The 13,833-nt window shown below is 34.4% G+C and overlaps 3 protein-coding genes across 8 annotated transcripts; 1 reads left to right on the forward strand and 2 right to left on the reverse strand.

Annotated features, from left to right (window-relative positions):
• Nucleotides 1–3,277: 3,277 nt before the first annotated feature.
• Nucleotides 3,278–5,482, forward strand: LOC140840276 (LOB domain-containing protein 4-like). Its single transcript, XM_073207555.1, has 2 exons — nucleotides 3,278–3,919; nucleotides 4,991–5,482. The coding sequence occupies exons 1-2, from the start codon at nucleotides 3,740–3,742 to the stop codon at nucleotides 5,285–5,287; spliced, it is 477 nt and encodes a 158-aa protein (XP_073063656.1). The 5' UTR covers nucleotides 3,278–3,739; the 3' UTR covers nucleotides 5,288–5,482.
• A 64-nt stretch (nucleotides 5,483–5,546) lies between these two features.
• LOC140840275 (uncharacterized) lies at nucleotides 5,547–8,513 on the reverse strand. The gene is made up of 4 exons (XM_073207554.1): nucleotides 7,953–8,513; nucleotides 6,801–7,084; nucleotides 6,296–6,523; nucleotides 5,547–6,199 (listed from the first exon to the last, which is right to left on the reverse strand). Exons 1-4 carry the CDS (start codon nucleotides 8,404–8,406, stop codon nucleotides 5,696–5,698), a joined length of 1,470 nt encoding a protein of 489 aa, XP_073063655.1. The 5' UTR covers nucleotides 8,407–8,513; the 3' UTR covers nucleotides 5,547–5,695.
• A 1,831-nt stretch (nucleotides 8,514–10,344) lies between these two features.
• On the reverse strand, nucleotides 10,345–13,487 carry LOC140840277 (transcription factor bHLH122-like). Of its 6 annotated transcripts, none has more exons than XM_073207560.1 (8): nucleotides 13,291–13,485; nucleotides 13,001–13,070; nucleotides 12,307–12,853; nucleotides 12,046–12,230; nucleotides 11,787–11,957; nucleotides 11,607–11,672; nucleotides 10,910–10,978; nucleotides 10,350–10,825 (listed from the first exon to the last, which is right to left on the reverse strand). In XM_073207560.1, exons 3-8 carry the CDS (start codon nucleotides 12,833–12,835, stop codon nucleotides 10,772–10,774), a joined length of 1,074 nt encoding a protein of 357 aa, XP_073063661.1. In that variant the 5' UTR covers nucleotides 12,836–12,853; nucleotides 13,001–13,070; nucleotides 13,291–13,485; the 3' UTR covers nucleotides 10,350–10,771. The 6 variants fall into 6 exon arrangements, with proteins under 6 accessions (XP_073063663.1, XP_073063662.1, XP_073063661.1 ...); XM_073207559.1 differs by having other exon boundaries at nucleotides 13,218–13,485; XM_073207557.1 differs by having other exon boundaries at nucleotides 10,351–10,825; nucleotides 12,307–12,885.
• Between the last annotated feature and the right edge of the window lie 346 nt (nucleotides 13,488–13,833).

Genomic DNA, 13,833 nt, shown 5'->3' on the forward strand with positions numbered 1-13,833 from the left:
GAAGCGTGACATAAAAGATTAAACAAATGTTCATATATATTCAGGCTTTGAATTATTTAGGTCAAAAAGTCATTATCCCACTTAAAAAAAACCGTGAGTGTTGAAATGATCATGAGAAAGAAACGTAGCTTCTTCCGTTTTTTTTTTTTTTTTTTTAAAATTTTGGCTCCATTTTGCAAGTTACGCTTTCTCTTCTTTTTAGGGATCAAACAACTTCAGTCTCTGCACTTTTTTAAACCTCCATTAATTCTTTAATTTCAATGCACAGAACATGTAGGTCAAATCAACTGGCTTTATTTTAATTGATGATAATTATACATTTCTATTTCTTCTTTCAAACTTTATATCTTAAAAGCTTTCATATATTTTTGTCACTTGTGTTTTTTTCCCTATAATCCAAATTCTTTCATTAGATTTCACAGTCAAATTCTTGCGTCACTTCAATCTTCGTTCATAAATGTCTATTTCTCCTCCGGGCATGATCTTTTTTCAGAATCTTGGCGATAACAATGTTTTGAATGGTAGGCTATTTCTGAAAATGGTTGATGTTCCCATTCTTGTCCCCACACGATTTCACGGTGGTTTTTCTTATCTGTACCTAAAAATTTCCTATAATAATAAAAAATTGTGTTAATTATGGTCCATTTTCTAATTTTATACACTGTCTTTTTCCATAGTTTTTCTACAAATTCAGAATTTTTTTTAATTATCGTTTAGTGTTAGTTCTCATCGGATCAACCCTTACTTGCAAAAATGACTTTCCTTTCAGCCACTCGAGATCTAGAGGTTTTGTTCTCAATCTTACTGACAATAATGTTTGATATGGTTTAAAATCATATATATTAAAACTGATATAGTATACCGAGGTGTGCATCTAGGCTCTAAGAACTGCTCGGCTCGGCTCGTCTTGGCTCTTCGACATGTCATGAAATCGAGCGTTTTGGGAAAATGGTTTCTAATGTGGTGCTAGAGCTTTGTACGTTTAATTGAAATTGGTATTTGATAAGCATGCACACACGATTGGATCGATATTAATTTCAGGCAAATATTACTCGATTTTTTATACGCGAGGAATGTGAAAGTATAAATATTATATTATCAGGTAATCTTATTCATGCTATTAACTGCATAAAAAGAGGCAATAGTACGAGTTATTTTGGTGACTAATGACATCAAATTCATGCTTTCGATCGGTGGATTGAGACGACGGAAATTACCTGCGCAACCACCAAATTAAATGCTTTGTTTTTCCCCCTTTCAATGGATATTGAATTGAGTGTCTTTTTTAAATTACTATTGAGTCTCTCCTTTCCGTTTTCAGATGAAATATATATATCCTTCGATGAATGTTAGGGAAAAAATGGCACTAAAAGTATAAGTTTTAAAACTCATACCCATTATTACTTTTTCCTTTGGTTAGTTTGGTTAGGTGATTTGTGATGAAATGTATGTTAAGTTTTTCAATATTTGGATAGATTCATTTATTTTTTCAAAAGGAAAAAAAAAAAATTGGACGACTGTATCTGAGCATTTAATTAGCTTTGAATTAAATCTATTATCATAACCTTCAATTTTCTTGAAGCAAAATCTTATCCTAATCTTTGTGATGTCAAACACAAGATTTTTTAAAGAAAAAGGCGAGGAAGACAATGTTTAATATTAGTGGAATTTAAATTGTTTGTGTCTTGACCAAGACAAAAATTTAGGAGTGACCCACGTAACATTTTTAATTATACATTAAAAATATGTTCTTCCATTTCAATAATGATACTATCTGTTTATTTATTTACACCAAGTAGAAAGTAGAAATATTATTTAGAACCATGGATTGATGAACAAATGTCACCTTCCCACAATGTAATATATAATTAACTAGATTAGTACATCGTTAATGTATTCTTCTGTCCTTTGAATCAAAAGAAATCAACTTTAGTATAATAAATTTATACTAAAGCAATAAATAAATTTAAGCACATGTACTCCTTTAAAACTCAATGGAAATATATCATCGATATATCTTGTTGCATATGAAAGCAAGCAACAATGACGACATACATGTCTTTTTTAAAAAAAATAATAATAATAATTGGAGAATATAATATTTTGGAGAAAAAGAAATGATGAACAAGTTTTGGCATGCCGATGGATAAATGGGATTCTTTTTATTGGTTATGTTCGCTATTTCACATACAAATAACATTAAACCTACTCGGTAACTTCGGACATTGAGGCCCCACATTTTGTAGAAACTCCAAATTATGCTGGCTCAACTTTTTATCCTTAATCAAAACATAAACACATACTTAATTAATGTATATACTCAAATTCTATTTTAAAAAAGGCTGGAAATGCAGGACTAATTATCAAAATTTGGATCGATCAGTAAATCGGATTAATACGAAAAATGAACGTGACAGTAAATCGGATTGATTAATTTGAAAAGTGTGAAAATTGGAATCGAGTTCATATTATTTTAGGTTAAAAATTACCATTTAAATTTAATAATATATTTAGATCCCTCTTAACAAAAAAAATTAATGAAAAATTAGGGATTGTGTGCCACTGTGTTTTTTTTCTTTAAATGGCCTAATTAAAGCAAACAGTCATCAATCTTTGCACAACATAACGGCTGCAACTACCGGAGGAAAAGCCAAGGCCCCCAAAAGCCTTTTTTTCTTTATATTTTTAAAAAAAAAAAAAAAAAATCAAGTGACGATAATTCATTTAACAATTTATTTCAATATTTGAATATTAAAAATAAAAAATATGAATCATTAAACTTGAACATGTGCATTAAAATTATTGCCTTAATTAGCTTGTGAGTTGTTCAGAAGAAGATCAATGTTTTGTTATTCTCAATTCCCTGTTTTCTATTCGATGGATTTGGTTCATTTTTTTTTTAAAAAAAAATAACGTCACACTCGATTATCCATTGAATATCGACAGTATGTGTCTTAATATGAAATCACATCACCCCCAATGTTTTTATATTTCGATTGCTTCGATACAATAATTTAATTCAACCATGCCTATTTTACTGTTTCTTATAAATAAACTTTGGTTGAAAAATACAACTTAAGAACTAATATGATTTGTAAATGTAATATGAAAATGTCTTGTGATTTTAACAATAACATTAAGAATTTTTAAACATCGATGAGAAATTAACACACGCGACATCAATATATTTTACTAGGACAAAAAGTAACTAACAACGCTACTTTTCCCCACCAAAATCTAAAGCTCCTTCTATATCAGCATATATAGTCACGAACACAATTATTGAATTTTTTTTCCCTTCAAAATAATGATTTTAATTTATTCATATTAAATTCCCGACTCTTGAACAAATTCTTGAATCCCCTCATCTCATAATATTATAATCCATTTTTTTAATCTATTTATATCACCCCAATTAGAGTACCCTTTGGTATCTTATTCCCTTGGAAACCCTTTAAATTTTATTCCCTATGCTTCCAATGATTCCCTCTACATTTTACAAGACAATAATCATGGTGAGTTGCATGTTGAAGTTGAAATTATGAAGTCGCAGCCCACAAAGCAGACACTGAATTTAAGTACTAAGGGTCGTGAAGAATTTATATAAAGATCAAGAAACCCAGGTGTAAACATATAAGTTTATTCATAGAGTAATTAAGATACATACACACACACACACACATCTATACATATATATATATATATATATATATATATATATATATAGTCGATCGTAACGATGAAAGAAAGTAGCGGTAGAAAGCAAGGGGTGGCGTCTCCGTGCGCCGCCTGCAAGCTTCTTCGGCGGAGATGTACGCATGATTGCGTGTTTTCACCTTATTTTCCTGCCGACGAGCCCCACAAGTTTGCCAGCGTTCACAAAGTGTTTGGTGCCAGCAATGTCAACAAAATGCTCCAGGTTGGTTTTTGTTTCCTTTTTAACCAGAAATTGAAGTTTTATTGAAAATCAAAATATAATTATGTTTTTCCCTTTTTTAAAAAAAACAATGACACTGTGGTAGAATACTAACATGACATCTTCGCGAAACAAATGTGATTTATCTAATTTTATTTAATGATATATTGTTGAAGCAAAGGTTTAAATTTCAAATTATATGATTTAATAAATTTTCATTTGGAAAATAAATATATTTAATTAGTACAATGTTTTATCCGTCATTAATTATGTCGTAAGAGTATGTCATAGTTTAGTATGTGAATTGCCCCATTATAATGCTTTCTTACAACCTTTTCTTATTTTAATTTCTCACAAAATGAACCTCCACTAATATTATATAATGGGTAATAAATGCAAATTATTTTCATGAATAACCTTAATTGTCGGGGAAATCTTTTGATACGAATTAAGGAATCCTAAAATCATTTTTAATTTTGGTACTATTATTATTGAAATTAGATTAAAGAGATTATTACTTCACCAACATAATATTCCTATTTGTGTAACCTTTTATTGAGGTACGTTTATATTTTATTCATTTTCACACTCACTTTTTCTAATTAATAACTTTCGGTCAAAGAATTTATATTTCTATGCAATCTTGGTATGATAAAGTGTGTTGATGGACCACTTGAAATTACTTTTTCTTTTTCTTTTTTTCTTTCTAATCTCTTTTAGAAAATGAGCTTACGTGAATAAAACAACAAATCCTCCCCCAATTCTTAAAAAAAAATAAAAAATATTATTGTGATTTCTCATATATAATATAAAACACAATACATACATATAGAACCTAAATTACCGGGTTCCGAATGTTTTCATTTTCAATGTTCAGTCTATTTTTTCCTATTTTAAAATGTTTGATTCCTAATTTGAGTCGGTTGTGCACGAGAGAATCGAGTGATGAGCATAACCAAAATGTACTGTTTTCACCATAAATAATTTTTAAATCTCAAAACCTGTTTTGGCTGTTCATTCCATTCTTAAATGAAATATAAAATTATATATGTGATCGAAGATGAGAAAATGCAGGAGTTGCCGGAGCATCAGAGAGGAGACGCGGTGAGTTCCATGGTATACGAAGCAAACGCAAGAGTGAGAGACCCGGTCTATGGGTGCGTGGGCGCTATATCTTCTTTGCAGCAGCAGATTGATGTGCTGCAGACTCAACTGGCGTACGCGCAAGCGGAGGTGGTGCACATGCGTATGCGTCAATTGGAGAACGCGTCTCCCTCGTCAAGGGACTCGCAATCCCGTAGGGCCAAGTCCCATTTTAACATGGACATGGTTGTGGATCAAGATGATATGGACACTTCCCTTTGGCCTTAACATACATATGCATACATATTATAAATATATATTTCCACACTATATTATCATATGTCCGCTTGTTTTCTTCGTTTCACGGTTTTGGTATACATAATGTAGAATATATCTTGTACTGGAGATGATGATGGTGAATCACTATCCTTAACTATATTCTGTAAATTCTGGGACATGATTTTTTAGTTTAACATAACTATATATGCTTGCAAAGATGTGTGTTTATATAATATTGTGGAATAAATATGAATCGTGTGAGATGATCATCAAAATGCAAGCATTTTCGTTATATGATCATATGGAATTTAAGCTGTCACAGTTGAATAAAAATGATAAAAACACAACAATGTCTCATATATGGATCAAGATTAATCAGAATACTATAATACAGAGACCAAACCAGAAAAGGATTTGTCACACCCAATTATTCGCAAGTGCAAAATCATGTAACCTGAATGAAAACTCTCCTGCAGTGTCCCTTTCCCGCATTATTTCAGACCCTTCAAGGTCTACGCTCTCTTCTAAATCGTCTTCCGTTGCTGATGAGATTACTGGAGGATGTGGCAAATTGACCTTGGCTGGTGCAGTAGGCGGGCACGTGGACATGGCTCGGGCCCTGATGCTACCCACATTTGAAACATTCGCGTTTCTGTCCCATAGGAAAACGTGCATCAGAATCGGCAATCGTGTGTGCCGATGTAGAGAGAGCTTCTGGCTCAGGGAAACAGTGTCAAAACAGCGAATTGCCCCTGTTGTTGAAACCATCCATGGGAGGACTTTTTGGTTTGATATTCGGGATACGATTAAGAGGCGGGATGGGGAGGCACTGTTAGCCTGTTTGTACAGATGGCTAAGCCCGGATCGACTTGAGGGGGCATCTTCTTCTCCTTCGCTCACTGATGATATGTAAATGAATCCCTGTTAAGATGAAAAAACGGCAAGTCAAGTTACAATTTTGTGAGGTTTCTTACAAGAATGTCGAGAATTTTCAGGGTTTTGTTTTCAAGAAAGTACCTCTTCTGTTCTGCTGATGGCGAAACCGAGTTTTACATCTGTTTCTCTGATTCTTATCTCGATTGGGATCTCCCCTACGAGAGGGGAGAACCACATACGAACCGCTCTTACCACACCTATATCCACACCATGGTAATCCTCGAAACCGTACAGACTCGTGTTTGAAAGATTCGATAAATCTGATAGCGAGCCCGTGTTCACAGTTGCAGAAGCAGTTTCTCCAGATACCTAAGCCAGAAGTGAAACCAAATTCTTTACATATTATCCTGACAGTTACTCTAATACCCCATTCTATAACAAAATTATAGGACATGTTTGAACGGATAACCAGGCTATGCAATGGATTCTTCAGATAGCTCGATTTATCAATTTTCATCAAGTCCAATTACTAGCAAAGGCTATCGTGTCATGTGCATCACACTTGCACGGGTCTGTGAGCATGAGGTCTGATATTTCCAACTCTAATACTCTTATGAATTTCTAACAATTTCGGCGATTCTAGTACCTTGGTGAGGAGGGATTCAGTCTGTATGTTCATGAACACAATGGGAGCACCGGAGGCCTGGGACGCATTGATCCAAGCGTGAGCTCGTGCTAGAGTGTCCTCTAAATCGTTGTAGCGAGAAGCTACTATATCCGAGGCGTTCGGGAGGAATAGGATGGAGTAGAAGCTGCTTGAATAAGGAATCGACAGCATGTCGCGCATCCTTCGGTCCCACGGATATGAGACGTATCCGTCTTGAAGGGGCGTTCTTTCGAGGGCAATCACCATTCTCGCGGTTCTTGAAGCTACACAGATTGAAATATTCGCTAACTTATATGCAAGTGCCAAGAATATTAATGTCTTTCATTCGATTCATGTTATTTTCAGAATAAAAAAATTCAAAATCATCCCAAAAATAATTGAAAGAAAAAAAAAGCATGAGCATGCAGAGTCAAAATCATGCGACTCCACAAACCAACTTCTTGGCTCGCATCAGTCCTTGCTTGGGTTGACACTGGCTTTCTGACTTTGCTTACTCATGTATCACGGTGAAGGAAAATGAATGCACTAAAAATTACGCAAAAAATAAAAACAAAAATTTGATCAACCATATTATTTGCAATTGGGTCCATAAAAATAAAAATTTGATCAGCCATATTATTTGCAATTGGGTCCACACACCCAATTAAGTAGGAAAAAGTTTAATATTTATACATATAATTTTTATTTTTACCAGATAAAAAATCGATATAGAAGTTCGTTAAGTTGCGCATTGACTGAATTCCTAGTTCATCAACAGCAGGATTCAGACCAAGGAATGACAATGAAACTATTGGTTTAGAATATTATTTTCCTCATTCAACCATTTTTTTTTTAAAAAAAAACCTTGAATTTTGCCTTATTTTCACTTGTAACATGTGAATGCTAGGCGTAATTTTTATCTTCGACCAAAGAGAGCCTGCAAATACACACTTTGGAATGTAAAACGAGATTTACAAAGATAAACTAAAAAGGAAAAGTGTGACTAAAAGTGCTTGAAATGGAATACCACCAAACAAAACAATTCCGAAAACGTTTTTAAAGTTTAAAAGAAAACCGTTGATTTTCACATTCATAGAATTCTGCTAAATATCCAAACGAAAAGTCAACCCGGGAAGATAATCTTCGAGTTACCTTGCAATTCGAAGCACTCGCTCTCCGTCCGATCAAAGAATCCGACGGCGTAATTGGGGTCATCGATGGCACGCAACACGTACTGTCTCCTCCCCACGAACTGCTCGCCGGGCACAATACACGCCTGCAGCTCCGCGTACTCGTCGGCGCCGCGGCGGACTCGGACATGGATCGAAGTCTCCTTCTGCTTGAAAGAGTTGTGCATAATCCTCTGCACGCCGGGTTTCCCATTCTTGAACGGAGAGCTGATGATCGTGTTGCCGATTCTCAGCTCCTCCACAATGTCGCCGGTCTGCAGCATGTCTCCGGTCCACTCCTCGGCTTTGGAGCTTCCTTTTAAGCACTCGATGGAAAGAACCACCATGGAAGACCCTTTTGCCGGCGAGGAATTGGTGGAGGAGACCTGGGAACTGTCCGATGAAGACGAGGAAAGCGGCGATCGATCCATTGGCATTCCACGTGGGTTTTTGTTCAGATGTTTTCTTGGTGGTTGGTTTGTGTAGAACTACTGATATTTGACAAAGGGAATTGTCTTGTATTAACGATTTGCTTTTGTAGAGAGTTGAATTGCGTGTGGCTGTGTTCATATGAAGATAATATATATTATTATTATTATTATTATTATTTCCGGTTTATTTGGTTGTTTTTTTTTAATAAATTTTATATTGAAAATACAGATTCCAAAAGTGAGGGATGTACGGGACCAAAATAATATATTATTATTACTCCACAATTTTCTTCATTTTATAATAATTATATAACCAAAAATGTTTTTGAGAAGGTGTGTTTTGAATTTATATATGCATGCATGTTCATTATTATTACATTTAAGTTGGAAGAACTTGATTTGTAGCTCAAATCGAATTTGGAATGGAGCTAGACTAATTTTCATTGGCCTGTAATTATGTAAAAATAATACTCTCGAGTGTTTTCAAAAGGAAATAAAAATAATTAATGTTTTTATTTTCAAAATCTGAAAATAGATTGATTATAATTTAGACAATCAGTCAATGACGCATTGATCATTACCTTAGTTGATGATGTTTGAGTTATATGCCTGATCTCTACATAGGGACAAAGATATGTGATAATTTAAAAAGTACCCTATTTTGAGTCGTTACGCGACTAGCTCCATGGATGTAATTTTACAACTTTAAGCATATTTTATCATAAAAGCTGCTCTTACTTCATTTAAATACTAAATTTATATTTTTATACACACACGGACTAAAATTAGTGTTTTAAATGACTACATATACACATACATGTATATGTATATGCAAAGACACACACATTAACTTTTAGTGTAACAACATAGGTTTTATAGCCAAAAATATCCTGATTTTCAAAATACCCGGGCAAAGGAGAAAATTGTCGATGAGTCAGAGAGGTGACACCTAGAGGAGGTGTAGAAACCACCAAGATCGTGTCGTTGCTATCTTTTGATAAACAAATCGATTAGTACATCTCAGTAGTACATGATGAATAACTAACAATTCGAGAATGAATTAATTATCTTATATGTGATAAAAGCTTTAAAGATATTCAGTTTTGCAACATAATTACTTTTGGCAGTGTAGACATTCACAGATAAAAAGATCTTGGCTACATTGGAGATCAGAGAGCGAATAAAGAAATATGTGATTTCGAAGTTTAATCATGTTTGTTATTCAACTAATAGATAGCTCATAATATTGTTTGCTTTTTTATTCTTCCCATTTATCTTTTGTTTGAGTGAATGGAGAATTTTCACATTGGTTAGCTAGACTTCCGATGGACCATATTAATCAATAAAGTTTTGAGTTTTCCCATTAGAAAAAATCACAAGAAAGGAAAAGTCCTTTCCCCCCTCATAAATGTGTGTTCTGAATTCTTAATTCTCCTCAACAACCAATGACCCTGTTGTAGATATGGATTTTCGTATAGTTTTTAAATTGTACCAATTTTAAATTTTTTTTTTAATAACTTCGTTGATGCATGCACAAATTTTAAATTAGAAATTCATTGATATTGGTGAAATTTCAGTTAAAGTTTTAATAGAATTTAATTATAATAATAGAGTTTTTTTTTTAATACCTAAATATTTTAGTTCGTCGTGTAATAAAACATTTTTAAAACATCCGCAATCAATCTGTACTTGTAAAATAAACTTTTCATGCAAATTCTTGTCCATTTATTTTCCTTCTGTTATTTTTAAAATTTTAGCTAGGGGCATCTTCAAATTATCGAGTAAAAAAACCCAAGATTCCAATAAATAAAATTTTAAATTTCCAATGGTCCTTTTAAAAACAAATATATATATATATATATATAAATCCATGATTAGACCAGTCAATTCGTGCATACAAATTGACTGTACGTTGAACTTCAAAGTCAATAATAACATACATGAATCATGTGCAATTCAAACTTGTCACATCTTTTCTCAGTCTTAGCCTGTGAATTTCCAACAACTAAAGGTTCAGAATCAGTGGGCACTAGTTAAGATTCAATCAAACTCCATTTAATATGAGAGAATTATTTGCATCACATATATCATAATCCATGGAAGCAAATAGGCCGGGTACTCATCCCGCGACTTGCACCCTAAAATCTGACAAAAAGTTGTTGGAATTCATAAACTAGTGGCCACAGAAATCTTTACAAAAACAGCTAATTATATGATTTACACTATCAGCAGAAAAAAGCTTGAGTTACTACCCTTGATCTCTACGAAAATACTAAATTGGACCACCTTTTTGAGTTAGGAGCGAGCCATAGGGCGACGAATCTTGATCCTGAACAGCACTTCTATTGTCGAATACGAAAAGGCGTTTGATCTATGGTTTCTGCCTAGCCGAACAAGAGCACTTGGCGTGATTATCAGAAAGCGTCTGAGGAGTTCAAAAAGTCGGTGTAAACACATTATTATTATTTTTTTATCGCAGAATTTCATAGTGGCAATTCGGTACACACACCTTTACTTGTCGTTGAAGGTCTTTGATGTAATCAACGGCTAAATCCAACATGTCTGATGTATTTGTTTGCTGTAAATTGAAGTGAATGCAAAAACTGATGGTGCAATAAAGATAATACAAAGAGGTCATAATCCGGAAGTATATATATCTTTTAACATACCCCCAAAAGTATAGGCCACAGACGCACGTACTTGAAAATATAATCCACAAACCAATTTTTAAGGTTTACATGCACATATATAATGGTCGACATTAGATGATGAAAAAGGTTGATAAATAAGTAACCTAGACAACATATAAGTTTAATTTGTGATTTGCTTACTCTAATATATCATGATAAGACCTGAGTTTGTGGAAAATGAATCAGCAATAGTTTCTTACTTTTAACACTTGGAATGGCTGAAACTCTTAGTACATAAACCGACAGTATAATCTAAACCCTAAAGACTACCTTGGGACAGTAACTCATCAAACTTAACACCGCACAATCGTTTGTCAAGCCCGATGAAAGATGTAATATTGTCAACCTCTTCAGAAGCCGACATGCAACCACCATAGCACACTATGGATGGCTTTCATTAACCTACTAAGTATCATGTGCTCAGACTGGTCGGATCCACATTTAATCACGATATATGCAAGAAAGAGCCACATTGAGGTCTGTCCTACTTACAATGTGCGGAAGAAAGAGGTTTACCTTTTCCATGTTAGGCACAAGATCTTGCAGCTTCCTCATCCGTTCACTAATTTTGGTTCTTCTAACCTGAAATCATTGCATAAAATCCTTAAATGCATTTCATTCTTCCAAAATCCATATTGTTTTTCTTTTTCTTTTTTGTTTTTCACGCATTAAACTAGTGAAGAATGGGAAATTTACTCTTTCAGCTATGCTTCGCGGGTGCGTGGCAAAACCCCTTTTTGCTCTGATTTTAAAGGGCACGGAGTCTTGCATCAGTTTCTCTGCGGTTAATAATTCAGCTGAATTTTTAGGCAGACTCAGGTGATGAGACAACTTGGGAATTGTATGCTTACTTCCGCCTTCGATACTCTGCTAAATACATCAGTAATTAACACTATTAATCTCAAAATAACCTGGAATCATCAAATGATTTCTGATTTCAGTTCTAAGACAAGACCTGATGATTATCTGTAAATCCTTTGAAGAAACTGTCAGGCAGGATTACTGAATCATCCCAAGAATCCACTGGGAAACCCGAGCTGTATCCACCATTTTTATCGCGATTTTCGCCGAATCGTCCCTCTCCAGGACTGTTTTCTGCAGTTTTATAATCCACTGGTCTTAAATTCGCTGCACCGAGCTCTATACATACAGAGCTCAAGCATGTCAGAGCATCCTGTCAAAAAATTACTGAGAAAAACAGTTGTAAAAAAAGTACCATTATTGATGTTTATGCTTTCGAATAATCCAGCAGGAGAACTTCTGTGTCGAATGAGACCTCCGCCGCCACCCTCTTCCGTCTTCATCTGCACGGCGGAGTTCGAATTCAGTGAACCCATCCATCCATAATCCGAATCTTGCATATCAGAATTTGCAGCACCGGAATTAATGATATGATACGTCATATGAGAAACCGAAGAAAAGTCATTGCTCTTCTGTTGTCTCTGCAATTGCTGCTGAGGTTTGTGGAATGAAGATTCGCTCTTTCTCGGCGGCGGATACTGTTGATTTATTTGTGACTGTAACTTCATATTGGAAGAGCAGTTTTCTTGAATGGTTTCGCAATTATTCATGAATCTGGAGAAAAATTTCTGGGTCTCAGGACTTGAAGCTGGAGGGTTGAAAAGATGCTCAAATTCATCTTCCCCAAATCCATCACCACCCATGATGTTACTGCTGTTTAAAAGGGTTGAAAAATAAGAGCTCGGCGCAGATCGGTAGCGAGTTAATCCAGAGCCCATCACCATATTTTGCTGGAACTCACGCTGATTATTCATCAAGTTTGAAAAGCAAAGAGCTGGTTGGCGCAGAATCAAAAACAGAAAAGAAGAGAAAAAAGGGGGAAAACAAATTTATTAGATCGAAAAAAACTTAAAACTCAAGAATTTGGAACTTTTTACAGGATCCCGAACCAGCCAATTAATGCGAGAGATGCATTGAAGCAAGGAATACTCAAATGCCCAACTTTACAGAATCAAGAACCTGAAATGAGCAGAATCTGAGCTTACTGATATATAAGTTATATTCGAAGAAATTATCTTAAAATACACCCAAACTAGAAAATGATATTGTAACTATGATTGAAGTAAAAAGATAGGATAAGATTATGGAAAAAGAAAAGGAGAATACATATGAAACAACAAACAGGAAAAAGCCAGAGCCTTCACTCAAGCACACGTGTTGCCTTTAAAAGCGCAAAGACCTTTTCACTTTCTTCATATAAAGATTGATTGTTGTTTTTTCTTTCCTTTCCTGCAAAGGGTTACGAAGAAATCAGTTCAGAGCCGCAGTAGTGGCGGTGGCCGTGGGTTTGGTTTAGAGAGAGGAAGGTTGAATATAGCCCAGCCAATGGGAACTCAGGAGTACCAATGATAGTGGATTATTCTGGCAAAAAAAGGGGTCAGAAAATCGGATTTAATAGTGTTTTTTACATGTCATAAATTTGACAGTGCTTCCTCCTTTTGGTATTCCGTTTACTTACTTGTACCTTTTTATGAAGCCTTTCATGGCTATGTCTAGAAAGGGCACATTGTAAAAATTTCTTTTTTTGAAACAAAATAGAAGATTCGAATCCATTTCGTCTTTTCTTAACAAAATATATATATTTCTTCTATAATTTTTTTAATGCAATACATGATTCTGGTTGCTAGCCATGTCCATTTTGAATCGTTAATTTTGAGGACATTTACATTTATTATATATTATTATTATATAATGGGTTTGCTAGCCTTGGTGAGTCGAAAAC

The sequence above is a fragment of the Primulina eburnea genome, chromosome 8 (genome assembly GCF_022965805.1).
Source record: "Primulina eburnea isolate SZY01 chromosome 8, ASM2296580v1, whole genome shotgun sequence".
In the NCBI taxonomy this organism is placed as follows: Eukaryota; Viridiplantae; Streptophyta; class Magnoliopsida; order Lamiales; family Gesneriaceae; genus Primulina; species Primulina eburnea.